Source organism: Plectropomus leopardus, chromosome 14 (genome assembly GCF_026936395.1).
Source record: "Plectropomus leopardus strain MGB_pleo_1.0 chromosome 14, ASM2693639v1, whole genome shotgun sequence".
Classification (NCBI taxonomy): domain Eukaryota; kingdom Metazoa; phylum Chordata; class Actinopteri; order Perciformes; family Serranidae; genus Plectropomus; species Plectropomus leopardus.
In genome coordinates, this window is record NC_142189.1 from 13,197,078 (window position 1) to 13,212,251 (window position 15,174).

General features: G+C 40.5%; 1 protein-coding gene across 1 annotated transcript in view; it reads right to left on the minus strand.

Moving 5' to 3' along the window:
* aqr (aquarius intron-binding spliceosomal factor) overlaps positions 1 to 15,174 on the minus strand; it is a 66,467-nt gene that overhangs the window by 19,374 nt on the left and 31,919 nt on the right. The window contains exons 26-32 of the mRNA XM_042500764.2: positions 14,564 to 14,699; positions 11,400 to 11,609; positions 9,133 to 9,270; positions 8,960 to 9,031; positions 7,339 to 7,526; positions 7,051 to 7,222; positions 2,754 to 2,924 (exon numbers count right to left, since the gene is read on the minus strand). Of these exons, the coding sequence (XP_042356698.2) occupies positions 2,754 to 2,924; positions 7,051 to 7,222; positions 7,339 to 7,526; positions 8,960 to 9,031; positions 9,133 to 9,270; positions 11,400 to 11,609; positions 14,564 to 14,699 (1,087 nt within the window). The remainder of the gene's footprint in view (positions 1 to 2,753; positions 2,925 to 7,050; positions 7,223 to 7,338; positions 7,527 to 8,959; positions 9,032 to 9,132; positions 9,271 to 11,399; positions 11,610 to 14,563; positions 14,700 to 15,174) is intronic.

Genomic DNA, 15,174 nt, shown 5'->3' on the forward strand with positions numbered 1-15,174 from the left:
ACAGCACAAAATACAGACACAACAACAGGAGATGAAAGACTGCAGCCCTGCAGGTGATAGAAGGCACCATGTGTACAAATACATAAGAAGGATTCACTTCCTGCCTGCTTGTTATACAGTTAATAATAGTAACAATCTGAAATTTGTCTTCATGTGTTAAAAGGATAAGGCTGATGATATTCAACATTTTTCTAATTTTCAGCAAATCCCATGACAAGACCAAAACAGACAAAACAGACAAAAAATGTTCCCACTAACAAAGCCAGGTACAGCTTATTCCTTGCCATTGGCCTCAATCAATTGTGTCAAAAAAGTATGCATTTGTGATCGCTTTTTAAAAGCAAGACACATCAAACTGACATTAAAAAAAGTGGTGACAAAGGCCTACTGATGCACCACCTCACATTGTTTGTGTCCAGGCCAAAAAGTTGCACATAAACACAACACAGAGACTACAACTGACAGCCAACCTGCACTTAAGTTCTGCACCTGTGTGAGAGGAAACACCCCTCCATACTAGCAGTAGTAGTAATCATCACACAAGAGGGAAAACTGAAAGACTGCCTTGACACTAGTTCACCATGTAGCACATTAAAAACACAATCAAATATTAGAATAAATAGGCGACAACTTGGGGTCCAGTATCTAGTTATTAGTGCACATCTATGCTTATGTTAGGCTGACGAATTTGAGAGTTTTTAAGAGACAGATATTTGGTCTTTTTATAACATTTGTTTACAGTAAAAAATATAAAATAACACATTTTTCACAACATCTTTTCAATAAAAAATAACATCTTTTAAGCTTAAATATTGTTAGGCTGACATACACTCTGCTGATGTTTTGCCTGTATTCACTCTCCTCTGCTGTATTGGCACAAACTACAGAAGCTTCATTGGCCACTGGGGAAAACCACCTTGAACAACACAACATAATTTTGAGTCATGCTGACCCTATGCCATTATGGCTCAATGACACACCAACTGACTGGTGAAGTGCCAGTTACAGTCCGATCTTGCAAATTTCTCTGGCATGAAATTAACAGTCTGTGACATTGTAAAGTGTGTGAAAGCCCTAAAGAACAGAGAGCAAAGAAAGGTGAGAGAGTGTTGGTAGGGAAAAAGAACGAAGAAAGAGAGGAAAGCGTAACCTGAGGCTAGCGGGTAAGAGCATTTAACAGTACAAACAGAAAAGGGATGGGAAACTGTGCCAAGGGGCTGCTGACTTAACACAGTGTAAAGGAAGGAAAGAGAGAAGAGAGACAAAAGGAGTAGGGGGAAATACCGTGGGCTGGAGACAATTTAACAGTATTCTTCAGGGATGAACACAGCATGGAGTCTACACCCACTCTCAAAGTATGCACATTTAAATCCTTTTCCTTTAACACACACCTCAGTGAGTTTAATTTCCAGAGGTATGTAGTCGGCTGGTATGTAAATTGATGAGGACAGAGGGCACAAAGTGTCCTGCTCTATTCGGATCTCATGACCAGCAGCAGTTTTGATGATCTCATAATTTGATGGAGCAGGACAATGAAGGCCAGGGTGAAAAAAAACCTCTTGCTTCGCCTGCAACTGGACAAACCTCCATCAGCTGGTCACTAAATTTCCACCCTGCTTGAATCATGCAGATCCACTTAATTCAATGAGATGCTTTACTGTTTGTCTCACTGCATACTTGGGAAAAGTTTTTTTCAAAATGTACAAACCTACATAAATTACAAAGGGAGAAAGAGAATACTGTGGGAGGCAGAAACAGCAAAAGCTTTGTGCAAATTGAAAGCTGTGAATTTCTCTCTCAGTGCAGCAGAGGATAGAGGGTTGGTGCATTGACTGCAGCTGACATCTAAAGGTGTGAAGACGCTGTGTTCATGTGCATGTTATGTACGTCATGCATGTTCCTACTAAACTAGTCCTATACATACATGTGAGGTGAAAACATGTCTGTTGGGACTGTGGATTTCTTCCTGACAGGAGAGGGGAAATGTGTCAGCCTCAAGTGATTGGAGTGTGTACAGTTCATGCATGTGGAAACGGGTGTGTTTCAGTGTTAGAATACTACATGAAATGTGCAAATGTCAACCTTTCACGAATACACTTTAAAGGGAGCATTCACCCCGAAATCAAAGATACATATTTTTCTACGTACCTGTGGCGCTATTTACAAATACAGATTGCGCGAGTTGCCAATTGTTGGAGAAAGACTGCAGAGATGTCCGCCTTCCCTCAAATATAATGCTGCTAGATGGTACTAAGCTTGTGGTGCTCAAAGCATAAAAACAAATTAATTTGAGAAACTCAACAGCAATGTCTCTTTCTAGAAATCATGACCTGGTTACTGAAGATAATTCAACAATTTTTTAATTTTTAAAATCTTTTTACCAATCTACGCCCATCAACTGTGTCACTGTGCAGAGGAAGTTATGCATCTACTCGTGGACAGGCTTGTGCTTGTGACAGCACAAGATGTAAACACTGGCGTCCTCCTTGGCAGGGCTGTAATGTTAGCCAGCAGAGTTGTGTGCAGATGTGATGTTTCATTAAAACGCCATTTTGATTTAGATTCAAGCCCATTATTGAATATTGCCTGAATATTTCAGCACGCAGACTCACATCAGTGCTTCCTCTAAATAATAAAAAGGGCATAATTCTCCTTATACTTGCTTTAAAATAATGATTTAAATTATAATACAGTCATTGGCTGCAACTATGTGCACTGTTTACTGTAGTCAAGTGGTGCATGTGTGCCCTTACCTTGTTGGGCTGACTAAAGAAGGGATTGCCAGCACAACGCTGGTTGATGACATCTCTGATCAGGTGTTTCTGTCCGTTGTAGGTGGTGAGGATGCTGATGCGGTCAGCAGGGTAGCCCAGCAGTCGCATGTACATGTACAAAGCCACAGAATACTCCGCCTCTGCCAGGTTCTACACAGGGAAAGAGAGAAAATCAGGGAATAGATTGACATTATCAAATTATTATATAACTATTTGGTATTGCACACAAGTAGTGAGAGTTAGAAAAAAATGATGTTTAAAAAACTGACCCCGAAAAAGCTATTGTCTAATCGATGTGGTAATTTTGTAGTGAATCAAAGCACAAAGCTGAATTACCCAAATACAAGGGCTTCTCTTCCTATCAGCACACCCAGCGCTGTCTGCTGTGTCTGACACCTTGCTGTTCTCATTCTCTTGTACTTTAACATCATGCTCCGGCCCTTTCTCGCCTGTCAAGTGTTTAACTTTCTGCCAGATAAAAGCCCACTCATTCATGCATGAGTAGTCGTCTGATTTGGGTTGGAATTAATTGCCTCAGACAGAGCTAAGCACCAACACTAGCCAGGCTGGGACAAAATGTCCCATTCTAGGAGCCCCAACACAGAAGTGAGGAGGGTATATGGCATATTTCTACTGTGGCTTTGATATTCATTAAATGGGGAATAGCTGAGTGTGACCAAAGGCTGCGTCATCTGAAGTTTCTTTACTCAGTCTGAAGGCAGAATGTTCTAACAATATACTACCAATATCACATCGTGTACTTTTTAAGTAAGAGAGGCAAGATTTTCAAAAACATCTGGTGTTAGTTGTTTCCAAATTCTACACAAATGTGATTATAACATGAGTATGTATATATAAAATTCTGTCCTCAACATCATCTAGGCCCTTGCACAACAACAAAAGATCTTGTCCACCAAATGTTACTAAATGTAAAGGCCAGCATTGTATGCATCATTCGCCCACTTAACAATCAACAAATTCCTCAGCATGTGCATGAACATCCTGGCTTCAAGGCTACACTCTGCCCTTCAAATGTGACCAAAAAAAAAAAAGAAAAAAAGGCAACAGTATGCATTATTCATCCAGTTTCAATTAAGCCTAGACTGCAGCCTCGCATCTTTGATAATAATTTATGCAGCTTCATCAACAGTTCCTGATCCAGCTGCACTAGAGTCAACACATCAAAAACAGTGACAGCCTTTGTTCCTCTTCCCCTCTTACCTGTCTCCAAATGGCACAAATTCATAACTCTAAAAACCACACCATGTGTTTACTGATAGAGATGTTGTATACAAGTTTGTCAGGGAATGTTAGGTATGGGCTGGTGATTTTTAAGGGAATATATTCAAAATTATCTACAAAATGTTGAAAACCACAATGACATTATTTTTCAACAATGTGACATTGTCAGATGATCTGCCCACAAGGCAGATAATTTGGGAAGTATGTCTTGCTCAGTGGCCTCGTCATATGAATTCTTTCCATACTGTTACTGACTAGTTTCTTTTGAAACATGATGCTGGGAAAAGAAGGATGTAAATCATATTAAGGGAGTAAAGACCCTGCGTCATTTCATATTTGGGATCAAGATTGTTTCTGCTAACACCTTATTTAAGTTATGCATTTTAAAAAGTAGTAATGAGGTAGCTTTGCAGTTTGGCTGCAGAGAGAAAAAGATCACAAGAACCATAAACATACATGAGTTTTACGAGAGGAGTAATATCTAAGTAGACGTGGTTGGCAGTTCCAGCTTTGCCTGCCTCATGTGCATATTTAACATAAATGTGATCTAATGCCCTAACACCCCAGAGAACTTGTTAACTATAACAAGGTCAAAGCAAATGCACTCGAATTTGAGCCAATGGCCCGAGGCTACACAAAGACTGGAGAGGATGGAGGGGTGAAACAGGCAGAAACAGAGACGAGACGAACGGGGAGAAAGGATTGCATATTGTGGTGTAGATACAAATAAGGGGTAATAAGAGTAGTAAATCCACACTACCTGTGAGTAAAGCCCAGAATGCTTTTTGCTTTTATGTCATTTAAAAAGTAGCTTGCGAAGCAGAAAAGCCTCGAGTAACAAGCCTAGCAGCTGAGAAAAGCCATTTTCTAACAACAGAAGATGTGGATTTAGATAAGCATCTTACCCTTTATGAGCCATTTGACAACTTGGGAAGTACTATCAACGGGCTGAGACTCAATATGGAAAGTGCTTTAACAAATGAGGCGAAGAAGCAGGGACAGACCTTTGGACTGCGGATTGTCTGAGTGCACGCACGTGTGGTTGTGTGTTTGATGGATGTGCAGTTCCTGTGTAAGTGCAAAGCTGGGGTTGTGGCAGTGTTTGTTCAGCTGTGACAGGCATTCAGCATGCACTGGATACAATTGCTTCTCTAGTGTCCAATTTATCCCTTCTGGTTCCTCGGAAAGTGCACGCATGTGTGTGAAAGTGTATGTGCATATGCATGTGTGAGTGTGGAAGGCAGGGTGAGTAATACAGGCAATTCCCCGGAGGAAACTGAAAATGGCAACAGGCAAATGGAGGTTCATATGACCTGGTGCCTCGAGAAGAGCGCATGGTCTGGATTTAAGAACAATAAGAAGCGTCGGTGACATGAGCGTGCACAGCGCAGCAGTGATATATTTTGAAACACAGAGATATGTTCATTGGCCTTGCAACTTATAAACAAATCAGTGTCTCAACTTAAGTATTAACTAACAAGTACAGATTGTAGCTGAATCAAGTGCTCCTGGATTTTTTGACAACTACAAGTTCTGTCACGTCCCAGAAATTGTTGTGTTTATTGTAAAATGTGTCCCATATTTCTCACAACTATTCTGGTTTCCTTCCTTTATTAAAAAGGAACCAGTAAATCTTCCAATAAAGTAACTGGTTTCATGTCACATTTCAGTGCTTAAAATGTTATCACACTACACAGTTTTGCTGTTAATGTTGACAGTAACATTTGGGCTCCTGCGCTGGTATGGTGCCAAAGTAAACATTTTTTTAAACACCCCTATCAACCCTGCCCTCCACCCACACACAGTCTTGAGTGTCTCAGCAATGTCATGATGAAACACAATCTGGCTCCTGGTGTGAAGGACAAACCCACTGGTCTGTACTGGGCAGCTAGTGCTCACTGCAGCCTAAGCAGGGTTATGAATTTAACATATGGGCCAGTAGCTAAATCATTAAAATTTTAAAATGAATGAACTCCTGTACAATAACCCATTCAGAGGAAATGGAAGTTAGGGAAGAATACGGTTCTCTGCTCTGGTGGAACTAAGTGTGCATGAGTGTGTATCCGTGTAAAGGAGAGTGTAAATTGTGCTTCAAAACTGCCACAAGTTGTGTAACATAAACTATTTCTGCTGTTCAAACATTGCACTACGTCCTTGTGCTATAGATATACTGGTGTTAAAAACTCGGTGTTCACAGTTCTTCTTATTGAAATAACACATATGGGCCTATGTAGGTTCTTGTTGTTCGCCGCAGGGTATTTACAAGAGAAAGATATGAGTTCTGGGTTTGTTCAACATATAAAGTAATCGCCACCCAACCTGCTACATGAGAACATGACATTTATATGTTTTTTGTACTATTTAAAATGGGTAAAATCACATGAGTGTGTGGTCTTCTTTGAGCCTTCACATTAAAATACAGTACAAACAAAAAATAAAAGTACAGACAATCACAACTGCTGCTATTGTGTTATGACATGCTAATTGGGCAGACACTGAATTGCCTCGAAGGAGAGCGGCTTCGGACTCTGGAGACAGTCGTTCAGTTTGCTTCTAATTTATGTAACAGCAGTGACAGAAAGTTTGCTGATTTTTAAAATATTTAGTTCGTATTTATGATTGAATAGGCTAGTTCAAAATTAATTTAAAACTGCACATTTTCCGTTGTTTTACATTCCTGTTCTTATGTTAAGATTTTTTTGCAAGTGCTTGAGTACTCTATAATCATTTATGCAGTATTCCTATATGGCAGTTACTTAAAATGCCCATCCCTGGTATTTACTGCTGAAAACATGTCTAACCTTTTTCTTTCTGATACCAGTTCTGGTTTAATTAGTTTTCACAACACAGTAACTTTATTTTCTGGAAATTATTATTATTATGATATTTCTTTCATAGTTTTATTTTTGCAGTAGATTTCCAAATTAGACAGAGTGGTTTGAATGTGTAATGTAACCAGTAGACATCCTTAGTACATATAACAGTTGTAATGTTTGTGTATTTGTGTCCCTTGGTGGGTACTACTACTACTCACCTGGTAGAAGTAAGGGTTGGGCTCAGATTCTCCCACCCCATTGAAGTCCTCTACATTAATAAGCTGGAAGTCAAAGGTTAGGCCAGGGTTTGGCACCTGGAACTCAGGCAGCTGCTGGACATGAGGCAGGTTCCCCAGCTGCTTATAGCGCCAGTTGTACAGGTTACACAAGCTGTGGGACAGGAAGATAGACACACATCAAGTCACTGTTATGTCCTTTACACAAAACCAGTTACTAAGACAATGCATCTTCTGTGTTTAGCTTTATGTTTTGCCAGGGCGACCCACCTTGCACGAGCACGACCCTGTGCATCCAGATCGATGGTGGGCACTCCGAGGCGCACAAATCGGGTGAAGAGAGACTGCTCCATGTTGGAGTACTTCTGGAAGGCCATGTTCTTGATAACGGGGGGCAACTGGTGGTGGTCTCCAATCATGATCCAACGTTTCAGCCTGCTGTAGCCATCTTCTGGATTCTGTAGAGCGAGGAAGCAAAATAAGTGGTAAGAACACTGATTACAGAAAACACCTGAATGATTTGTACTAGACTCAGTAAGGATTTTTTCTATTTTTGTCCAACTTTATTCAATTTTGCCTAATGACTTTATCATATTAAATAGTGCATGTGAAATTAGATCTTCAGCAGATAATAACATTTAACTCCAGGTGGGCAGTGAAGCATAAAGGGGCTCTACAGCTGTCTACGTCAGGTTTTTCTTATTAGATATGGTTTATTTGGAACTGGACCTCAGACAAATCTGATAAACGAAGCTTTGCAAATCAAGAGTTGATTTAATCACTAAAATCACTGATAAGGGTTGAATGGCTGTATAAGAAAAGGGAAGGGGAGGAGGAGATATAAACAGTTTCGCTGTGACGTATACCCGGCAGAAGGCTCGGACTGTGACTCACTAGAGAAGAGAGATAAAGACAGGAGCTCTGGCGAGGTTGTTGAATGGGATGATGCGCTTAATGATCTCATCTGTAAACAGACATTAGCGCTATCTCGGACAATTAGGCACAACTACCAAAGACAAGCACCATTACTGTGTTTGGAGACCATCAGTCAGACCTTAATAGAGGAAGTCAGGTGGTAGAAAGCTGAGTAAAGGATTAAACAAGCCTTGATGTTGGAACTTATGATGGTGCTTTGACCTGGCAGTGAGTTTTCTGGCAAGGCACGGCTGTAGTTTTTCAATAGTCAAGAGTAACAGCTCAAATGTTCACAGTCTAAGGCCTTGACACACTGAGGGGGTGTAAAAAAATAACACTAAAATACAAAATACTTGGCCTGCAATATTTTACATCAGAACTAGTCATAGTTGCAATGATGCAAATTTGTAACAACTAGCACGATCCTACTGACTAAAAGCAGTGTGTAGTCTGTCTGAGGTTGGTTCCTGTATAGCCTAACCTACTATAACCTATTTTTATTTTAGTTTTCGTTTAGAAAAATATTTTGAGGGAATCTGAGTTCCCTCTGGTAAATACCTACACAGTGTATACGTCTAGAGTTTTAATTGTGGAAGCTATGTCACAGAAAGTAGGGATCTGGTATGTGCTGCAAGTTTGAAAAGATTTATAAAGTTTGCTGTCCTTCATTTGGACATAAGTGTAGGTGAAATGTCACTGGTTTATTCCTTTATTTGTGGTAAAAGACTATCAACCCTGTTCTGAAAATAAAATCATGAAGCTTTTTTGATACATATTTGTATTCTGTGTGACGGTACTCATGACAAAAAAATAAAAAAAACAACAGTTTAGTTTTGTTAACAAATAAATACTGATGTGCAAATTAATTGCAAAATCAATTGCAAAAAAGAAAAAAAAAACACCTCTTGTCAAGGCCTTTAGTCATAAAGCCTGCACAGCATACTTAAGTTTTAATACTTAGCCAGGACAGGGTTACCTGTAACAGGAGGGGGATGAAGGTCTCGATCTCCAGAATCTGTGCAGCTTCCTCCATCAGGATGTTGTCATACTAACAAAGAGAATCAGCAATTTAAACCGAGTCCTTTAAGTAACTGCAGTAGCTTAACCAGGTTATTGCCTTTTTTTTTTTTTTAACTGTGAAGAGCATACCTTAAATCCCAGCTCCACCAGGTCATGACGTTTGAGTGCAGCATGTGTACAGGTCATGGCAATGATTTTGGCTTCCTTCACAAGCAGATACTTGGAGCGGTCCAATCCACTCCTCAGCAGTTCAAATGCCCTAAACTCCTGCAGGGTAGACAAGAGAGGAGATGAGGGTCAGGAGCTGGTCACTGTGCAAAAAATGTTTGGGAACAGAAAAAGAAATTAAGAAAAACAGCAACCTCCCATAGGCAATTAAAAACTGCTTTTATATAGACCTCTGGGAAGAATTTAGCAATCTAAGACTTATTTACATACTGTAGATATGCATGCATCTATTTGTGAATGAAGTTAAGTTTGGCTTTCATGTTTCATACAGACTGTGGGCGGGTGGGGGGAGGGGGAACTTAAATCATGGCATTCTGACAAAATGATGGATGATCACTGTCAGAGATGATGGATAAGGTGATTATCTAAGGTGAAATAATCACATCTATAAAAGAAAAGTCACAGTTCAATATTCAGATACAACCCCAATACATCTTTGGGTCACCCACATTTAAAAACTGCAGGGTGGCTTAACCCCAGCACTACTAATATCTCCTACTGCCTCTACTTTTGATTCATAGTCATAAAATATGCTGCAGTGATTGGCAATCTAACTGTCTGTTAATTAAAAACATTATTAAAATAATCCCTCTGCTTTCTCATTTCATAAGGAAACAGTCTCTTCTTTTCCCATGATGCAGCGATACAGAGGTCAGCGAGCCTGGAGAGTATGCTGTTTGCTGTTAAATAACTGCAGCTTGAGGATGGTTTAAACTGGAAAGGAAAATTGAGGGCCATTTTCTTCTTTTTTTTTTTCAAAATATGAATGAGATTACTTCAGAGCCCCGATATCATAGCACTATAAAAACCACGCTGTGGTGGAGAAACACAGTGAGGCAATATGGGTAAACAGGCGTGCTATTTTCAAGTCGCCACGCTAGCTGGGTAGGGGTAGGGAAGAGAGAGAGGAGGAGAGGGCGGAGGACTCGGACAGCACTGGGGTATAAATATTTGATGTGTTACTATTTTAGCATTAATATTAAACCAATCAAAACATGCAATATTGATGAGGTCTATTTTTAACCCCCATGGCTCCAGAGCAGTGGAAGGGTGAAATCAAGATGGTAAGGATTCACAGACACTGAGAAGAGAGGGAAGAGAGAAAAGAGTAAACAGCAGTAAAGATGTGGTGGGACTGCAGAGGAGGAAACGAGAGATGTCTATACAGGAGGAACCCAGGAGGCACGTTGTGTTGCTGTCTTTCTGTCTTGCACTGCATTCGTTGGATATTCCTGACAGCTTATTCCAAACTGCTTTTACATTTGAAGAGGCAGACAGATAAGCATATTCAGCACATTGTTGCTTTGTCTACCCTGCACCACAGACAGCAATACCTCTTAATGGGTGTACAGATTTCACTGCAGCATGGGTGAGGCTGAGGGAGGAGGGAGAGGTGCTGTGATGCAGTGATACAGAGGCCAGCCAGATAAATCAAGGTCACCACACATGTTGGGATATTACCTCAAGCCAATAACTTCTTTATTGCTTTTCAGAGACCTTCTTGGTGTTCCCATAAATCTGAAATGTTATTGTTATCCCTATAGAAATACTCGATGGGCCGAGGAGGAGCAACGATAACGCATTCAGGTGTGTTTGTAAGAGCGAAAGAGTGTGGAAAAAGAGTGACACGGAGAGTAAAAAAGATAAGTTGTAACAGCCTTCATCACATTGTTGTACCGCTCATTTTTTTAAGAGGGTCAGCAATCCTATCTACAAATAAACTGTTAAGTATCTTATATAATGATTCACTATAGCTACTAGACAGGTGATGACTAAAACTCAGAGAGATACAAAAGTGGCAGAAGAGCTACTTACGAGCAGACACATCCACCGTCTGACCAGCCACTATTAATCTACAACAACCTGCCATTGTGGCACAGTTACTTGTGCATATAAGATTGTGAAATACCTGCAGACACAGCTGGTAAACAGTCTGCAAGTTCTTTTAAATGCAGCTGTAAAAGAATGAAAGTGCTGTATATGTTTACCACTAATTAGCTGAAGATGATGTGTCCAGTTCAGCTTTTAATTAATTCAATTTAACTGTAAAAACATGTGCTCTAGAACTAAAATTGCCTTTTTGCACTGAAGTAACCTCCTTAGATCCCACTGGGTGATGCTCAGCAGTGAGAGAACTAGTTCACTGTGTGTTTGTGTGACATTCGTACCTCCAGCTGGGTAAATATTTTCTTGATGTGGCGGTAGCAGCCCTCTGCGATATCCATGTCCTCTTCATATGACCGGCCCTTGAACACAGGCTGGGGTGCATTGGAGAAGTACTTGTGGAAGGGAAAGTGTGCCGCCACAGCTTCCACGTCCACTGTCTTGCCCTGTTTAGGCCTGACTTTGCTCATGTACTCTTCCCAGCGAGATATCACCTGGAGAGAGAGAGAGAGAGAGAGAGCAAACATTTAGTACACTCCGAATGTTAAGAGGTCGAGCCCTAATAGTGGTCTGTTTAGAGTAGGCTAGAGATCCCCACACTGGCAGGGCTGAATATCACTTAAAAAATAAGATACCAGTACTATTAAAATGATACAAATACCAACAGAATACTTAATTCTATACCCATAACATGAATTGAGTGGCATGTAGCAAAAGCCATACTTCTTTTAAGATTATTTTTGATAAGTTTACTCTTTATTCGATAAACCAGCTTTACAGTGAAATGGGGAGAGAGAGGGGACGACCCCATGGATGCTGTGGCAAGGACAGAGCCTTTGTACATGGGGCACCTGCCACACCAGGTGAGATACTGAGCACCCCAATGAGCCACACCTGTGAACATTTTGGTAGCATCTCGATTATGAACTGCCGACTAAATACACCACGCTAGACAGACTGCATGGGTCGTGGCTGATGCTGCAGGAATGTGAGCTCTGCACCAGGAAGACAGAGAGTCTGCCCAGCCTCATGTACACAGTAACAGGCCTAACTGTTTCCATCACATGGCTAAGGTTATCTAACAGTTATTAATGAGTTTAACGACTGAGTTGAGCTGTTTCGGTTGTGGTGTGAGAGCGGCTCCGGAGAAGGCAGCAACACAAGTTTGCTTATATAGCAGGGAGTCTAAAAGTCAGGGGTCAGACCCCTGGCGAAGCATAGAATGCAGGTATTGTTTATGTTTCGATACCATTTTCTTCTGGGTTGTTTTGGTTGATACTTTGAAGGTATTAAATACCAGTAACAGGCCCCCAGGAAAGCGGCTCAGCCTTGCAGCAGATTTCTCCCTGCAGCCACTCATGGTATTGCAGAGAAAAATCTGCTGCTCTTTGATAATTTTCTCCATGGAACACCATTATAAAAAAGACATTTGTAAAACTGGACACCTCAAATTGCAAACAAGGTCAATTATCAATCTTTCTATAATGCATTTTTTAGCCAAGGAGGTTTTTTTCCTTTTGTAAAAGTTTCCTTACACTGAGAAAGGTGATTTTAAAGCGGGGCCACGGGAGAAACACTACTGCACATATTCAGTGGGCCACATACAGTGTAAGTAAACCTGGAAGCTAAAAACGTTTTTGGCGCTTGCACCAGGCAAGCAACTCCATTGGAATGAAAAGACCCATCTTTGGTCTGGTGTCTCTGTATTATTATAGCCAACACTGAACCCTACACTCATCCTTATGGCTTGTATGAATTATTGCTCTATGTGTTTTTGTATGATCACACAAATACAAACAGGCCTTCTGAGTTAAGCCAACCTTTTTGGCACATTCTGAGTGCATGTAAAGGTGGGTTGGATGGTATGTATGACATGCGGCTTTGAAATGATACTGACAGATAAATCACAACTGTTTACACAAAATGACCATGGCAGCAAAGTGTTTGCAGCTTGATTTAGCTACTACATAAATAAACTCACGAAGGGACTTTACAGAATGCACACTCCACAAGCTATGACTTAGTCAATGCGTGTCTGAGGTCTACAAAGTGCTGTATGCACACATAGTGGGTGTCTGCATGGCTCTGCCAAACCTGTATTTTCTCTGCAATTATTTGACCATGGCAAAAAAAAAAAAAAAATTACACACAAATATACAAATGGGAACAGATAGCCTCGCTGGTATACAGGTTTCCCTGCTGAGCACCTAATAAACCAGCTTCATCCAAACAGCAGGATAGCCTAGATCTAAAAATACCCCTGTGAAAAACAACATTAAGGATAACGTTAATGAGCCTGCCAGAGGACTCCGCTTAATTACACGTTAAGCATATGTCTGTATGGATTATTAAGACCACCATCGAAACCTTGAGTTCGTGTATATGTGCCTTGTTATCATTGACAGTGTACACTCTGCTCATGGTCACAGATTCACCACACTAGTTCTGTGACATTTGAAGATGTAAATGTCAAGGAGTTGTTACACTATTGGCCAGTTTTCAGAGCAAAAATAAACACAAGAACTCAGTTAACATAAAGGTTGAGAGTCCAGTCTCACATTAAATTAACAAGGAGCCACAGTTGTGTGTGTGAGGCAGACAACTGACAGATTTCTGGCAAGGTGCAAAAATGGCAGCATGAACACCATCAGACATGAACTCTGACACTAGAGCTCTGGTAACAGCCGAGGTATCCAAATATTTTCTGTGGCTTTGAGTCACCAGACAATCATCTACTCTTGGGTGTAGTTTAAGCTATGACCATCACTAAAAACTATGTCGCTGGCAGCTTTACACTCATTTTAACAGTATCAATCTTACATTACTCAGGTTTTTCAGAGCAATAAAAGTTTGGATATGATTTCAAGCTCCCAATACCACTGAAAATGACAGCTACACGGCCCCTTCTTTATGTTACAATGTCTATTTCAGAGCCTTTCCAAAGAGGCATGGGAATACAAGAGTAATTGTCTGCAGATGCATTTCTCCTGCAGCCCGAGAGGACAGTGTTAATTAGGTGACACTAATAAACAGCAAGGCTTGAGACTATTTCTAGCGTATTTGCAGTCTAGGCAAAAAGAGTAGCGAGTCTGGGGAATGGAAACTTTAATTACGTCTGGGTTTGACTGGCATGGATATGTCTGAGGAACAGGAAAGACAATATAGAACTCCTTTCTAATTAATTCAGTAAAATATCTCCTGGATCCCCTGAACTCTCTCCCTCTCTCTGTAAATCAATATTAACAACCAAATACAAGTTTCAGACAACTGCGTTTTGGTAAGGTTTGTTTTGCGAAGCCTTATGTTATTAGAACTTTTATTTGGACAATATGAACCCATTCCTACTGCAAAATCAGAGGCATATCCTATGCAACATTAGTCTGTTACATTTTGTGAATCTCTCTACATGTTGCAGAATTATATACATTCAGCCCAGTTATAGTCTTACCTGGTAGAGGTAAAAGTGTCCAGCAGTCTCACAGGTGTAGGAAACATCTCCCGGGACATCCAAACTCTCCTGCAACCTCCCCACCTCTCTGAGGAGCTCCAGTCTTCTTGCTAGGACATAGTTCACTCTGCCGTATCTGGAGACAGACAGCACAACATAGTTGGTCAACAATTAAATAATTTACAGTTCTGTACAGGGACAAAAAGACAGGTTAAGACTGATACAATGATGTAAGACGATCCATGTTTGTTCATGTCGTTGTTTGCTTGTCCACGTTGTTCAATTGGCTGTTTCTGGAACTGAATGCAGTACAGCCGTACATTATTAAACAAACACCTTCCAGGCATTTGCAGATGGAAAACTGCCAGCGCTCGCTAATTTTTAAATTTGAAACCATTTCCAGACCTGGGAAATAGTTTTTTTTTAATCTCATAACTTTTCCTGGAATTTTCATAAGTTTTCCTGTAATTTTACGACCATGGAAACCTTTAGATGGTCTTATTTCAAAATGACACTGACTTTGTAAATGTTGTTACACTGATGTTTTATTAAACTTTCTGATGCAGTGAGTGATGACATTGACAGTTGTGTGTTCCTGTGCTGCAGTATCA